At 39.8% G+C, this 17,640-nt stretch overlaps 1 protein-coding gene across 1 annotated transcript in view; it reads right to left on the bottom strand.

Annotated features, from left to right (window-relative positions):
• DNAAF6 (dynein axonemal assembly factor 6) overlaps window positions 1-17,640 on the bottom strand; it is a gene marked incomplete at its 3' end in the record, with an annotated part of 86,279 nt that overhangs the window by 12,123 nt on the left and 56,516 nt on the right. The window contains exon 6 of the mRNA XM_079764924.1: window positions 1,581-1,666. Coding sequence (XP_079621050.1) covers window positions 1,581-1,666 — 86 coding nt within the window. The remainder of the gene's footprint in view (window positions 1-1,580; window positions 1,667-17,640) is intronic.

Genomic DNA, 17,640 nt, shown 5'->3' with positions numbered 1-17,640 from the left:
TTTGTGTGAGGGATCTACTTTATATATTTTTGAAGCTCTAAGATCAGCAAAGGAGAAGTATAGGTACTGATAATGGAAGAAAGAGATTATGCCAGAAGCTGATTGCTCCTCATGCACAATTTGAAATGTTGATGAGTTATAGTGAAAGAATCACTGCAATCAACCAAAGTGTGCTCACATCCAGATTAAAAGTGAACAAAGCAGTGAGATATTTAGACATTTTATCTAGCATACACCAAGTTCCATAGACTCTTTCTTTATAGAGCAAATTTTGAGAAATAGGACTGATTCATATGGGTCTCAGGATAAAAATTTTATGTCACTTTTACTGTTTGTACTCAATTTTGGGAACGTGATTTGAACATCTTATATAATAAAAGGGTAATATGCAAATTGAATGTGGAACGACTGGTTGCCATGACGCGCACTGAGCATCAAGGGCAGACACTCAATGTAGGAGCTGCCCCCTGTTGGTCAGTGCACTCCCACAGGTGGAGTGCCACTCAGCCACAATCTTGGCTCATGGCTGGTGAGCACAGCGGTGGTGGCAGGAGCCTTTCATGGGGAGCAGGCCTAAGCCGTCAGTCAGACATCCCCCAAGGGCTCCCAGACTGTGAGAGGGCGCAGGCCAGGCTGAGGGACACCCCCCCCCCCAAGTGCACGAATGTCATGCACTGGGCCTCTAATAACAAGACTATCTTTGAAAATATCAGAGGGAAAGGGGAGGCAAAATTGGGGATATCTGTAATACTATCAACAATAACAATACTAGTATATTTAAAAGAACAAAAAACAACAAAAAAGAAAATGTCAAAGTATTTAATTGAATCATCCCATATCACCTGTATTATTTTTAAATGTATTCACATAATTTGAGGATCTAGTGATAAATTAGCTGTTGGAATTTTTGTTTTAATTAATTGATGAGAAGAATTTGTGTTGCTTTGGCCAGGTAGCTCTCAGTTGGTTGGAGTGTCATCTGGTACACCAAAAGGTTGTGGTTTCAGTTCCCTGTCAGGGCATACACCCAGGTTGCAGGTTCAATTCCCTGGTCAGGGTGTGCATTGGAGGCAACTGATCAATGTTTCTCTCTCCTCCTCCTCCTCCTCTCTCTAAACATATCCTCTGGTAAGAATTTTTTAAAGGAATTTTTATTGATTTTAGATGAATATAATAAAATTTAATTTTAGAGCCCCCACCATATCCAAAATATTTAAAAATTTTGCTTCTCTTATGCTATCACTGCACAAAAAATACCACACAACACATGCAAGATTTACAACTTAAGGCATTTTCACCTCTAGCTATTTTTCCTAACAGATTATATCTGAATGTCAAAGACTATATTTTGGTGATATCAACCTACTCCAAATGTACAAATGCATGGTAGAAAAAAATCTAGGTATTTCTAAATACAGTTATATCTATATTATGTAGATCAAGGATCTGAATGATTAGCTGGATTTTTAACTTTTCTTCAGACTTTAGGAATGATACAAAATTGCTTTGTACATTTAAAAATATTGACTGAGGATTCATTCATATTATAATAAGTTATTTTAATTCTAAGTTTTACTCACTTATCAGGAGTACGAAGGTCAAGGATCATTTCCTGGACATTAATTTTAATTTCAGAAGAGTTTGTATTTGGCAGTTTAATTTTAACCTGAAGGGAAAAATGAGAAGAAAAATACTGTTGTCTTGAAAATCAGTTAATTTGAAGAGTATAAGAAAATATAAGGAAATAAGAACTAATATTTATTAAGTGTCAACTTCTAGTATATGCCAAGTTATGCCATTTCCTCATAACAATCTTGAAAAACTGTGTTTATTACCCCTATTTTACAGATGGAGAAACTGGAATAAAGTGAAGTGTAGTGAGTGGCCCAAGGGATAGGGTTTGTAATTTGATTAAGATCTATCTGACTCCAAACCTATATGGAAACACTTTGGTTACTTGCCTGTAACCTTCATTGTCTGAAGTTGCATTTCAGTGCACCTGCTAAAGTTAGAGACCTTCAACTGCCTTTATATCAGTGGGCCCTTTGTATTAAAAAGTAGATATTTCTTGTGTTAGGTATAGGTTGATGATGCCATCTGGTAGTTTCCTGGTATAAACTTCCATACCACATTTCCTAGAGAAGTGTAGGAGTCCAGAGAAGTTGTTAGCATAACAGAAGAGAAATAATAATATGTCCCCTACCCATAAAATGAGAATATTTATTAGTTTGGTAAGATTTTACTTGAAAATACCTCATCTCACTTATCACATGACCTAGCAATTCCACTCCTGAGTATATACCCAAGAACATTAAAAACACGTGCTCACACAAAAACATGTACATAACATTTTTGTTCATAGAAGCAGTATTCACAATAGCCAAAAGACGAAAACCAACCAAATAAAGCCAAAAGACAAAAACCAACCAAATAAATATCAACTGATGAATGGAAAACCAAAATGTGGTATATACATAGAATGGAATATTATCCTATATAATAAAAGCCTAATATGCAAATTGACAGTCATTCCAACACACAAAATGGCTGTCCCCATGTGGTCAAAGATGGCCGCCCCCATGTGGACACAAGATGGCCAGCAGGGGAGGGCAGCTGTGGGCGATCAGGCCAGCAGGGGAGGGCAGTTGAGAGGGACCAGGCCTGCAAGGGAGGGCAGTTGGGCTCAACCAGGCCGGCAGGGGAGGGCAGTTAGGGGTGATCAAGCTGGCAAGGGAGGGCAGTTAGAGGTGACTGGGCCTACAGGGGAGGGCAGTTGGGGGCGACCAGGCCTGCAGGGGAGGACAGTTAGGGGTGACCAGGCCGGCAGGGGAAGGAAGTTAGGGGCTATCAGGCTGGCAGGGGAGCAGTTAGGCATTAATCAGGTTGGCAGGGGAGTGGTTACGGGGGTGATCAGGCTGGCAGGCAGAAGCAGTTAGGGGCAATCAGGCAGGCAGGCAGGCGAGCCACCAGGATCAGGCCTAAACGGGAAGTCAGACATCCCTCGAGGGGTCCCAGATTGGAGAGTGTGCAGGCTGGGCTGAGGGACACCCCCCCATACATGAATTTCGTGCACCTGGCCTCTAGTTCAGTCATAAAAAGGAATGAAGTACTACCATAGTCAGTTTGGCTCAGTGGATAGAGTGTTGGCCTGCGGACTGGAGCTTCCCGGGTTTGATTCCAATCAAAGGCACATGCCTGAGTTGTGGGTTCAACCCCCAGTAGGGGGGTGCAGGAGGCAGCCAATCAATTATTCTCGCTCATCATTGATGTTTCTATCTCTCCCTCTCCCTTCCTATCAGAAATCAATAAAATATATTTTAAAAAAGGAACAAAGTACTATTACATGGATGAACATTAAGAATATTAAGCTAAGTGAAAGAATTCAGGCACAAAAAGCCACTTATTATAGGAAATTTTATGTGAACTATCCAGAATATCCATAGAGACTGAAACCAGATGAGTATTTGTGGGAGCCTGGAGAGGGAGCAAAGAGAAGTGAGTGCTAAATGAGTATGGATTACCTTTGTGTTGATGAATATTTTCTTGAATTATATATTGGTGCTGGTTGCACAACACTGTTAATGTACTAAATGTCACTAATGGCAAATTTTATGTGTATTTTATCACAAAATCTCATCTCTCTAACTTACTCTCCTTTTGATAGAAGTTTATTATCTATCTATCTATCTATCTATCTATCATCTATCTATCTATCTATCTATCTATCTATCTATCTCTCTATGTATCTATCTATCATCTATTTGAGATGACATGGGATATGGTTTCCAAAGACAAAGAAAAAAAACAACCTAAGTTTTAGGTAAATTATGAAGCCTTATCTAAAATGAGCTAAAAGACTTGAAATATTGGACATCTGGTGATTTCAGAGCTAGAATGGAAAGGATAAAAGCTGTAGGTTTTACATATAACTGTCCAATTATCCCAGCAGCATTTATTGAAGAGACTGTCTTTACTCCATTGTATACTCTTGCCTCCTTTGTCAAATATTAATTAAGCATAATGGCTTGGGTAGAATTCTGGGTTCTCTGTTCTGTTCCATTGATCTATGTGCCTGTTCTTATGCCAGTACCAGGCTGTTTTGAGTATAGTGGCTTTGTAGTATAGCTTGATATCTGGTCTTGTGATCCCTCCAACTTTGTTCTTCTTTCTCAGGATTGCTGCAGCTATTCGAGGTCTTTTTGGGTTACATATAAATTTTGGACAGTTTGTTCTAGATCTGTGAAGTATGCCATTGGTATTTTAATAGAGATTGCATTGAATCTTTATATTGCTTTGGGTAGTATGGATATTTTAATTATGTGGGTTCTACCAATTCATGAACATGGCATATTCTTCCACTTGTTTATATCCTCTTCTATAAACAAAGAGAGAAAAGAGAAGTGACTGTTAAATGAGTACAGATTACCTTTGGTTTGATGATTATCTTTTTCAATGTTCTATAGCTTTCTGAGTATAGGCCTTTTACCTCCTTGGTTAAGTTAATTCTTAAGTATCTTAATTTTTTGTTGCAATGGTAAATGGGCTCATTTTTTAGTTTCTCTTTCTGAAAGTTTATTATTGGTGAATAAAAATGCCATTGATTTCTAGGTGTTAATTTTGTATCCTGCTACATTGCCAAAATCTTTTATTAAATCTAGTATTTTTTGCTGGAGTCTTTAGGGTTTTCTAGGTACAATATCTTGTTGTCAGTGAATACTGATAGTTTTACAACCTCCTTTCCAATTTGGATGTCTTTTATTAATTTTTCTTCTAATTTGATTGCTGTTGCTAGCACATCCAGTACTAAGTTGAATAAAAGTGGTGAAAGTGGACAACCCTGTCTTGTTCCAGTTTTTAGGGAAAATGGTTTTAGTTCTTGCCCATTGCATATGATGTTGACTGTAGGTTTGTCATATATGGCCTTTATTATGTTGAGGTATGATCCTTCTATTCCCACTTTGTTGAGGGTTTTTATCAAAAATGAGTGTTAGGTTTCACCAACTTATACTGTACACAAGAATAAACTCAAAATGGATAAAAGATTTAAATGTAACTCGTGAAACCATAAAAAATCTTGAAGAAAACATAGGCAGCAAAGTGTCAGATATCTCATGTAGCAAATTTTTCGCTGATACAATGCCTGGCACAAGAGAAACAAAGGAAAAAATAACCAAATGGGACTACGTCAAAATAAAAAGCTTCTGCACAGAAAAGAAATCAGCATCAAAATGAAAATGGAATACAATGTATGGGAGAACATATTTGCCAATTTGATACATCTGATAAGGGGTTAATATCCAAAATATATAATGTACTCATACAAATCTACAAAAGGAAAACAAACAATGCAATCAAACAATAGGCAGATGACTTAAATAGACACTTCTCCAAAGCGACATACAGATGGCCAAGAGACATATGGAAAAATGCTCAATGTCACTAATAATCAGAGAAATGCAAATTAGAACAACAATGAAGTATCACCTCACACCTGTCAGAGTGGCTGCTATCAATAAATCAACAAATAACAAGTGCTGGTGGGGATGTGGAGGAAAAGGAACCCCGGTACACTGTTGGTGGGAATGTAGACTGGTACAGCCACTGTGGAAACCAGTGTGGAGTTTCCTCAAAAAATTAAAAATAGAACTTCCATTTGACCCAGTGATCGCACTTCTACCAATCTATCCTAATAAGCCTGAAACACCAATCAGAAAGAACATATGTACCCCTGTGTACATAGCAGCACAATTTATAATAGCTAAGATCTGAAACAGCCCAAGTGCCCATCAATAGATGAATGGATAAAAAAAATCTGTGGTAGAGTGTGGGCATTCTGTGGTGCCATCAAACTGACATAAAACTGAACCTCTCAGAGGCCTCCAGAATCTCAAGATTGTGTGTTTTTGGAGAGCGGCCTTTTCTCGGAACTCATCAGCATCACCACACAGACAGGCCTTGGACACTACCCATGACCCAGCCGCCACTCCAGCCAAAATCCTGCTCCCCCACCCACAGACCCGCGGACCCTGAGACCTCCACCTCCAAAGGTGCACTGCTCCCACAGCAACACCCCATCTGTGCAACTTCAGCACCAGGGCCCCTCAAGTGCATCAGATCTTTGCACCGGCAAAGGCACTGCCACAGTTGTGCATTTCCAATGGGCAGGCACCCTGAGCCCATCTATCCACAGGGTGCTCGTGGGAGCTGCTGTGAGCCCTCCTTGGGTGCGATCTTGAACAAACAGGGACACACTACCCTGGCAGTAGAAATTCTGAATTCACACATCCTGGATACCTGCCCACATACGCCTTAATTATGCAGCTTTAGTTCTAGGGCCCTTCAGAGTGCTTGAGTGCGTCTCATTGGCAAACGCGCCAGGGGTGCCCCTGTGAGCCACCACTGGGAGCGTGCACCTATCCACTACAGGTGCAGCAGCAAAAACTGAGTCTTCCCACCCCACAGCTACAGAATTCTGGACACTACAGTTGCACACTTGTCCAGAACAAAGGCCTACTAAGTCCACCATTCCACAGGCAGCCCTTGGGCTCCTCTGTGAGCCCCTGCTGGGCACATACTTATACAGGGACACACTGCTGGGCTATAGAAACACTAAATTTGCTCTTCTGGGATTCCTGCTCATAGACACTGCAATCCCATGGCTTCAGCGCCAGGGCCCTTCAGAGTGCATCGGTACACCCTGCTGGCAAATGTACCATGGGTGCCCCTGTGAGCCACCACTGGAGGCACGTGTATCCAACCATGGGAGCAGCAGCAAAAGGTGAGCCTGCCCACCCCACAACTACAGAACTCTGGACACCACAGTCACGCCTTTCCAGAGCACAGGCCTCCTGAGCCCCATCACCCCAACAGAAGGTTCCTGAGTGCCACTGTGAGTCCCCGCTGGGCACATGTGATTTCAACCAAGGGCGCAAGACAGCAAAAATTAGGACACCCCCCTCCATGGATGCTGACTTCTAGACACTGCAGTTGCGCCTTTCCAACTCACAGGCATACATCAAGAGAACCCCAGTAGCTCAAGTAGGGAGCTACACTAGATTACCAAGCCCAGGAGACCTGAAAGATCACACCAGTACCACCATCCCCAAAAGAACCTGGGTAGCAAAGCAATCGGATCTACAATTAAAACATTACAGCAGCTGAAACCGGTTTGGCTCAGTGGATAGAGCATCGGTCTGCGGGCTGAAAGGACCCAGGTTCGATTCCGGTCAAGGGCATGTACATTGGTTGCGAGCACATCCCCGGTGGGGGGTGTGCAGGAGGCAGCTGGTCGATGTATCTCTCTCATCGATGTTTCTAGCTCTCTATCCCTCTCCCTTTCTCTCAGTGAAAAATCAATAAAATATATTTAAAACAAACAAACAAACAAAAACAACATTACAGCAAAACATGGGAAGACAAAAAAGCAATCCCCATTGGAAAGAAAAAGAGAAATCACCAGAAAGGGAGTTAAATGAAATTGAAGCTAGCAACATATCACAGAAAGAATTCAGAGTAATGGTTATAAGGATGCTCAAACGGCTGGGTGACAAATACACACAACTCAATGACAAGTACACACAAATCAATGAGAATTATAAGGAGCTGAATGAGAATGTCACCAACATGAAAAGGAACCAAGAGGAGATGAAGAACAACATCACTGCAATAAAAAACACAATGGAAGACTTAAACAGTAGACTAGAATAGGTTGAGGACCGCATCAGCGAATTAGACGACAAGGTAGGAAAAAACACACAAACACAGCAGCAACTGGAAATAAGACTTAAAAAGCAAGAGGGGGGCCTAAGAGAGCTTTGGGACAACACAAAACAAAACAACTTTCGCATAATAGGGGTACCAGAAGGAAAAGAAGAGAAGCAAGGAATAGAAAATCTGTTTGAAGAAATAATGACACAAAACTTCCCTGATATTGGCAAAAAAACTCCATGTGTTTCTTGCCAGTCCAAGAAACACATGGAGTCCCAAAGATGATGAACTCCAAAGACCGACACCAAGACACACCATAATTAAATTGGCAAACACCAACGACAAAGTAAGAATCTTAAAGGCTGACAGAGAGAGACAGAAAGTCACCTACAAGAGATCTCCTATTAGAATATCAACAGATTTCTCAACAGAAATACACCAGGCGAGAAGGGAATGGAATGAAATATACAAAGTGAAGCAAAGCAAGGGACTGAATCCAAGAATACTACACCCAGCAAGGCTATCATTCAAAATTGAAGGTGGAATCAGGAGCTTCACAGACAAAAAAGGGCTAAGAGAGTTTATTACTACCAAGCCAGCAATGCAAGAAATGCTAAAGGAACTGCTGTAAAAAGAAGAAACAGAAAGGCAAGAAGAAACACAAACATTAAGAATAAAAATGACAACAAACAAGTACTTATCAATAATAACATTAAGTGTAAATGGATTAAATACATGAATCAAGACATAGGGTAGATGAATGGATAAGAAAACATGACCCATATATTTGCTGTCTGCAAGAGACCCACCTTAGAACAAAGGATTAACACAGACTGAGAGTGAAGAAATGGAAAAACATTTTTCAGGCAAATGGAAAGGAGAAAAAAGCTGGGGTTGCGATAGTTATATCTGACAAAATAGACCTCAAAGTAAAGGCCATAACAAGAGATAAGGAAGGTCACTACATAATACTAAAGGGAGCAATTCAACAAGAGGATATAACCCTGGTAAATATATATGCACCCAATACAGGAGCACCCAAATACATAAAACAACTTCTGGAAGATATCAAGGGAGAGATGGATAGCAATACAGTCCATAGTAAGGGACTTTAATATCCCACTGACACCACTGGACAAATCCTCTAAACAAAAAATCAGCAAAGAAACAGCAATCCTAAATGACTCACTAGATCAGATGGACTTAATTGACATCTTCAGAACATTTCACCCCAAAGCTACAGAATATACATTCTTCTCAAGTGAACACAGGACATTTTCAAAGATAGACCACATATTAGAACACAGGCAAAGTCTCTTCAAATTCAAGAAAATAGAAATCATAACAAGCATCTTCTCAGACCATAATGGCATGAAACTAGAAATGAACTACAATAAAAACAATGAAAAAAAATCAAACACTTGGAGGCTAAATAGCATGTCATTAAACAATGATTGGGTTACCAAAGAGATCAAAGAAGAAATTAAAAGCATCCTGGAAACAAATGACAATGAAAACACAACAATCCAAAATCTATGGGACACAATGAAAGCAATCCTGAGAGGGAAGTTCATAGCTCTACAGGCCTACCTCAAAAAACAAGAAAAAATGGTAATAAATTATCTAATCTTGCAACTTAAAGAACTAGAAAGAGAGCAACAAGAAAAGCCTACAGTAACCAGAAGGAAGGAGATAATAAAGATCAGAGCAGAAATAAATGATATAGAGACAAAAAAACACAATACATAAGATCAATGAAACCAAGAGTTGGTTCTTTGAAAGTATAAACAAGATTGATGAACCTCTAGCAAGGCTCACCAAGAAACAAAGAGAGAGGGCCCAAATAAACAATGTCAGAAATGAAAGAAGTAATGTAACAACTGACCCCACAGATATACAAAGGATTGTAAAAAAAAAATACTATGAGCAACTCTACTCCAAAAAACTGGACAACCTCGATGAAATGGACACATTCCTAGAAAAATACAAGCATCCAAAACTCAATCAGGAAGATTAAAAAAAACCTGAATAGGCCCATAACTACTGATGAAATTGAAACAGTAATCAAGAAGCTTCCAAAAAACAAAAGCCATGGGCCAGATGTCTTCACAGGAGAGTTTTACCAAACATTCAAAGAAGAACTAAAACCAATCCTTCTCAGACTATTCCAAAAAATTCAAGAGGAAAGCACACTTCCAAACTCTTTCTATGAAGCCAGCATTACCCTAATGTCAAAACGAGATAAAGATACCACTAAGAAAGAGAATTACAGGCCAATAACCATGATGAACATAGATGCTAAAACCCCAAACAAAATTCTAGCAAACCAGATCCAGCATTACATTAGAAAAATCATACACCATGACCAAGTGGGATTTATTCCAGGAATGCAAGGCTGGTACAATATTCACAAATCAATAAATGTGATACATCACATAAAGCGAGAGACAAAAATCACATAATCATATCAATTGATGCAGAAAAGGCATTTGACAAAATCCAACACCCTTTTCTGATAAAAATGCTCAGAAAAGTGGGAATAGAGGGATCATATCTCAACGTAATATAAGCCTTATGTGACAAACCTACAGCCAACATCATACTCAATGGGCAAAAACTAAAACTATTTCCAATAAGAACAGGAACAAGACAGGGATGCCCGCTTTCACCACTACCGTTCAACATAGTACTGGAAGTGCTACCACAACAATCAGACAAGAAAAAGAAATAAAGGGCATCTAAATTGGAGAAGAGGAAGTAAATTTGTCATTATTTGCAGACGACATGATACTGTACATAGAAAACCCTAAAGACTCCATCAAAAAATTATTAGACATAATAAATGAATTTGGCAATGTAGCAGGATACAAAACTAATGCCAAGAAATCTATGGCATTTCTATACACCAACAGTGAACTTACAGAAAGAGAGACTAAGAAAAAAATCCCATTTACCATCGCCCCCCAAAAAATTAAGATATCTAGGAATAAACTTAACTAAGGAGGTAAAAGACCTCTACTCAGAAAACTACAGAACATTGAAAAAAGAGATAGAGGAAGACATAAATAGATGGAAGAGCATACCGTGTTCATGGATTGGTAGAATCAACATCATTAAAATGTCCATACTATCCAAAGCAATCTATAGATTCAATGCACTCCCCATTAAAATACCAATGGCATATTTAACAGACATGGAACGAACTCTACAAAAATTCATCTGGAATAAAAAAAGACCTCGAATATCTGCAGCAATCCTGAGAAAGAAGAGAAACATAGGAGGGATCTCAATATCAGATATCAAGCTGTATTACAAAGCCACTGTTCTCAAAACTACCTGGTACTGGCATAAGAACAGACCTATAAACCAATAGAATAGAATAGAGAACTCAGAAATCGACCCAAATCACTATGCTCAATTAATATTTGACAAAGGAGGCAAGAGCATACAATGGAGTAAAGACAGTCTCTTCAATAAATGGTGTTGGGAAAACTGGACAGATACAGGCAAAAAAAAATGAATCTAGACCACCAACGTACACCATACACAAAAATAAACTCAAAATGGATCAAGGACTTAAACATAAGACAGTAAACCACAAAAATACTAGAGGAATCCACAGGCAGCGAAATTTCAGACATAGGCCAAAGCAATATCTTCACCAATACAGCTCTTAGGGCAAAATAAACTTAAGAGAAAATAAACAAATGGGACTACATCAAAAAAAAAAGCTTCTGCACAGCAAAAGAAATCATCAACAAAACAATAAGAAAACCCACTGCATGGGAGAACATATTTGCCAATGTTATTTCTGATAAGGGTTTAATCTCCAACATTTACGGGGAACTCATACAACTTAACAAAAGCAAGCTAAACAACCCAATCAAAAAATGGGCAACGCACCTAAATAGATACTTTTTGAAAGAGGACATAAGGAAGGCCAAAAGACATATGAAAACATGCTCAAAGTCACTAATCATCCCAGAGATGCAAATCAAAACGACAATGCGGTACCATCTCACACCTGTCAGAATGGTTATCATCAACAAATCAACAAATGACAAGTGCTGGCGAGGATGCGGAGAAAAAGGAACCCTTGTACACTGCTGGTTGGAATGCAGACTGGTGCAGCCACTGTGGAGAACAGTATGGAGTTTTCTCAAAAAACTAAAAATGGAACTCCTGGGGGATTGAAAAAATGGCAGCGTAATAGATAGACAGGTCCCAAGCCTTGTCCCGAAGCAGAAAGAAAGAACAGCTGAGGGTCGCATGGGGAGTATTTTTTTGGTGATTTAAGAGACAGCTAAACTCCAGGAGAAGGTAGGGGACTGCTGGACGGGGTTCCCCTGACCGGGCAGCTCCCACTGCGGCTGGGTTCCTTCTCAGAGCAACTGGCTCGGACGAGGAGAGCACGCCATCTTGAAGGGGAAAATGGATCTTATCAGAAGCTTGAAAAGTTACAACTGTGGCAACCACCGAACAGCGGCGCACTCCAGAACACAGGTCCCCAATTGGTGCAAACACGTGGTTTCAGAGGAGGTCTACACTCCACCACGGAAAGGTCAGATTTCACCTGGGATAAGGTGAGATCTCTGGTCCCAGTGGGAGAGAGAAACATGTGCACTGTGGGAGCTGGAGGACCGGGGAAAGTCTGTGCCTAGAAAAATCCGTGGCTGTTGGGGCTGGCGTGATCTGTGAATGTGAAAAGGGGTCCTCAGAGCTGCTAACAGAAGGGATCTCTAAAAAGCAACGCATTTTGTTCTGACACAAATGGAAAGCCTAAAAATCTTAAAAGTGTGCCAGCTGCTTAGACCCAAGGGGAAAAGGAGGATACACAGACTTGCCTGCAGCCCCGTTGTTCGCACACTTGGGCTTTTTCCTCTTCAAATCCTTGCTTCTGATTACTAAGGCCAATACATAGGATCACCCAGTTGGGGACACCCTGGGAGACTGCAGGGGAAATTTGTTTTTCTGGAACCTGGGGCGGGAAGTGACCTTTAGAGAGCCAGCTGTGAGGCAGCCCACCCCTACAAACCGGTATTGAATGCCACAGGGAAAGGAGGCTCTAAACACAGCCTATAGAGGCCATATATAGACCCAGAAGTCAATCCAGAAACACTGCCACCCAGGGGCTGAATCACAAATTGACTCTTGTGTAATAAAAAATAAAGGAATACGAGAAATGAAGAAACCGCCTGCTTAAAAATCAGGACTGGCTTACAACACTGAGGAGCAGTGGAATGCAGGGAACTGCAATATTGTCCTGACTGGGAAACAGGCGTGCCAAACAGAACAATAGAAGAAGTGAATGACCTTCACTATGGCACATTTTATTTTTTTACTTTTTATTTTTTATTTTTTATTTTTATGTTCTTCATCTTTTATTTAAGAAACCATTTTTTTCTTTTTTCCTTACTTGATTTTACCTTTTTAATTATTATATTTTTATTTTCAATCAGTATTATTACTACTACTATTTTACCTTTTTATTTTTTTACGTGTCATTTTATTTTCACTTTATTTTACTTTGGGATTAGTGTAGTACATTTTATTTTCATCTTTCCTTTTGCATTGTTTTACTCTATCTCAATTCTACCTTTACACCATCACTCTCTTCCTAACCTTTCCCCCTTTGGTGACCTGTTTCTCTTACCCTTTTCCTGCTTTAGATCTTCCCTATTCTTTCTGTTTACCCCCTGTTAAAATTGCACCATACTTATATATCTAATTTCCAATCCCCTGCTTCAAGTCCATACACACCTCTCTCTTCTCTGTCTTAACTATCCAAAAAATTGTTTTTCTCTCTGTCTGTATGCTGTTGTTTGCTTAAATGTTGACTATATAGATTCTTTATGCTTTTTTGTGAGATTGTTTTGCTTATTCTTTTTTTCGTTTGTTTCCTTTGCTTTTTTTTTTTTTTTTTGCTTCTGTTTTCCCTCGCCTCACTTGGTATTAGTTGTTGTTTGTGGTTTGTATAAATCTCCAGGTACTTGTTGCTGGCATTTGCTGGGATTAGAGGCAGTTCTCTTGGAGTTTTCTCCCCATATATATAGTTTGTCCCCCTTTTCTTTCTTAGTCTCTTTCTTTTCTCTCTTACATTTTCTTTCCTTTTCCCAATTACATTTTGACACTCCTTTTTTTTCTCTTTTTCCTCTTCTACCTTCTCTCCTATCCCCTAATTTGCCTTTCTCTGGTGGTCACCTTTATTGGGGTTTATTAATAGCGTGAATGCATTTCTGTTCAGTGCCTTGTGTTTTGTACCTGGTTGTGTTGTATTTTGTGCCTCTAAATCAACGCAGAAGAGAGAAAACTACATAACCAGACATCCAGAGAAGAGAGACCTTGGGGAGACAAAGAAAGAGCCCGCATATGAAAGAAAAGCAGGCATCACCAGAAAATGAAGTAAATGAAATAGAGGCTAGCAAACTGTCAGAGAAAGAATTCAGAGAAATGGTTATAAGGTGGCTGAAAAGAATGGAAGACAAATTCGACAATATGAGTAACAACCAAGAGGAAATGAAGAAGAACCAAGAAGAAATGAAAAATGACATCGCTGCTGTAAAGAACTCCATAGAAAGCATCAAGAGTAGACTAGAAGAAGCAGAGGACCACATCAGTGCACTAGAAGACAAAGTGGGAAAAAATACCCAAATAGAGCAGCTTCTAGAAAAATAAAATGAAAAAGCAGGAGGAGAGCCTAAGGGAACTTTCGGAAAACACGAAACAAAACAACATCCGCATAATATGGGTTCCAGATGGAAAAGAAAATGAGCAAGGAATAATAAACCTGTTTGAAGAAATAATGACAGAAAACTTGCCTGATATAGGGAAGAAAAAACCCACACAAATCCAAGAAGCTCACAGAGTTCCAAGCAAAATGAACCCCAAAAGACCGACGCCAAGGTACATTATAATTACATTGGCAAACACCAATGACAAAGTAAGAATCTTGAAAGCAGCCAGAGAGAGACAGAAAGTTACATACAAAGAAACCCCCATAATACTAGCAACTGATTTCTCAAGAAACTCATCAGGCCAGAAGGGAATGGAATGAAATATACAAAGTCATGCAAAGGAAGGGTCTGAATCCAAGAATATTGTACCCAGCAAGGCTATCAATCAAAATTGAAGGTGAAATCAGGAGCTTCACAGACAAAAAAGGACTAAGGGAATTTATCACCACTAAACCAGCAATGCAAGAAATGCTAAAGGGTCTGCTGTAAAAAAGAATATAGGAAGCGAAGAAGGAACACAGGGGTAAAGAATAAGAATGGCAACAAATAAGTACCTATCAATAATAACTTTAAATGTAAATGGATTAAATGCCCCAATCAGAAGACACAGGGTAATGGATTGGATAAGAAAACAAGACCCAGAGAGACAGAGAAAATGGCGGCAGAATAGAGATGTGTTCTGAGCCTAGTCCTGGGGTGGAGAGTAAGAACAGCTGAGGTTCGCACGGGGATTGTCTGTTGGCAAGCTAAGGGACAACTAAACTCCACGAGAAGGTGGGGGAGTGGTAGGCAGGGTTCCCCTGACAGTGCAGCACCCACAGCTGCAGAGTCCCCTCCCGGAGCTCAGAGGGGGAAACCACGCCATCTTGCCAGGGAAAGAGGATTTTATTGGAAGCCTGACTTTCCGCAACAACGGCAAACACTGAACAGCTGTGAGCATCAGAACACCGGTCTCCAATTGGCGCAAACACGCAGATTCAAAGGAACTCTTCACTGCACCAAGGAAAGGTCAGATTTCACCTGGGATAAGGTGAGGTTTATCGTCCCGGCAGTGAGAGAGGGAAACACACGAGCGGCGGGAACTGCAGGACCGGGGAATTCTGTGCCTAGAAAAGCCCGCGGCTATTGGAGCTGCCGTGATCCGTGAATGTGGAAGGGGGTCCTCTGAGCTTCTAACAGAAGAGATCTCTAAAAAGCAACCCATTTTGATCTGACGAGGAGGGTCGGACTAAGAATTTCAAAGGAGTGCAGGCTGCTTAGTCTTGCATGCAGACCCACTGTCCGCACACTTGGGCTTTTTCTGATTCTGATTACTAATCCCAATACATAGGAAAACCCAGTTGGGGAATACCCTGAGAGACTGCAGGGGGAAGTGGTTTTTCCGGAACCTGGGGAGCAGAGCTGGGGGTGACCTTGGAGAGGAAGCTCTGAGGCGCACACCTCCACAAACCACTAGTGAGTGCCATAGATTAAAAAAAAAAGCTAGAGAGGCCCAGAAGTCAATTCAGAAACACTGCCACCCAGGGGCTAAAACACAAATTGTCTCTGGTGTAATCAAAAATAAATACGAGAAATTAAGAAACCATCGGCTTAAAAATCAGGACTGGCTTACAACACTGAGGAGCAGTGGGATGAAGGGAACTGCAATACAGCCCAGACTGGGAAACAGACGTACCAAACAGAACAATAGAGGAAGTGAATGACCACCACTACTGCACATTTTATTCTTCTTATTTTTTATTTTAATTAATTATTTTTTTATTTTAATTATTTATTTTCATTTTTGCATCTTTTACTTAAGAAACTAATTTTTTTCTTTTTCCTCACTCGATTTTCAACTTTTTAATTATTACATTTTATTTTCAATCAGCATTATTATTACTATTATTTTACTTTTTTTTTTAAGTGTCATTTGATTTTCTCTTTGTTTTATTTTGGGATTAGTGTCCTACATTCTATTTGCATCTTTCCTTTAGCATCGTTTTACCCTATCTCAAAGCTAACTTCATGCCATCACTGTCTTCCTAACCTTTTCCCTTTTGGTCTCCTGTTTATCTTAACCCTTTCTGGCTTTAGATTTCCCCTACTCTTTCGGTTTACCCTCTGCTAAAATTTCACCCTAGTTATATATCTAATTTCCAACCCCCTGCTCCAAGTCCATACACACCTCTCTCTACGCTACCATAACTTAAAAAAAATTTAAAAATTGTTTTTCTCTCTGGCCTTTTGTTGTTGTTTGCTTGAATGTTGATTAGATTGAATTTTTATGCTTTTTTATGAGATTGTTTTGCTTATTCTTTTTTCTTGTTTGTTTGCTTCTTTTGTTTGCTTTGTTTTTGTTTGTTTTTTACTTCTGTTTTCCCTTACCTCACTTGATATTAGTTGGTGTTGTAGTTTGTATTAATCTCCAGGTTCATGTTGCTGGCATTTGCTGGGATTAGTGGTTGTTCGATTGGAGTTTACTCCCCATATATATAGTTTGTTCCCCCTTTCTCTCTTAGTATCGTCCTTGTCTCTCTTACTTTTTTTTCTTTTTCTTCTTCTCTTTTCCCAAGTTCATTTTCACACTCCTTTTTATGTTCTTTCTTTTTACTCTTCTTCTTCCTCTCCTATCCCCTAATTTGTCTTTCTCTGGTGGTCACCTTTATTGGAGGTTATTAATATCGTGAATACAACTCTGTTCAGTGCCTCGTGTGTTGTACCTGGTTGTGTTGTATTTTGTACCTTTAAATCACCATAGGAGAGAAAACTACATAACCAGACATCCAGAGAAGAGAGACCATGGGGAGACAAAGAAACAGCCCCCATAGGAAAGAAAAGCAGGCATCACCAGCAAAGGAAGTAAACGAATTAGAGGCAAGCAACCTATCAGAGAAAGAATTCAGAGAAATGGTCATAAGGTGGCTGAAAAGAATGGAAGACAAATTCGACAATATGAGTAAGAACCAAGAGGAAATGAAGAAGAACCAAGAAGAAATGAAAAATGACATCGCTGCTATAAAGAACTCAATAGAAAATATCAAGAGTAATCTAGAAGAAGCAGAGGACCACATAAGTGAGCTAGATGACAAGATGGAAAAAAATACACAAGTAGAACAGCTTCTAGAAAAAAATTAGAAAGCAAGAGGAGAGCCTAAGGGAACTTCGGGATAACACGAAACAAAACAACATCCGAATAATAGGGATTCCAGAAGGAAAA

This window comes from Cnephaeus nilssonii, assembly GCF_951640355.1.
Source record: "Cnephaeus nilssonii genome assembly, chromosome: X".
NCBI lineage: Eukaryota > Metazoa > Chordata > Mammalia > Chiroptera > Vespertilionidae > Cnephaeus > Cnephaeus nilssonii.
Note: the sequence above shows the minus strand (reverse complement) of the source record. Positions and strands in the feature narration are given on the sequence as shown.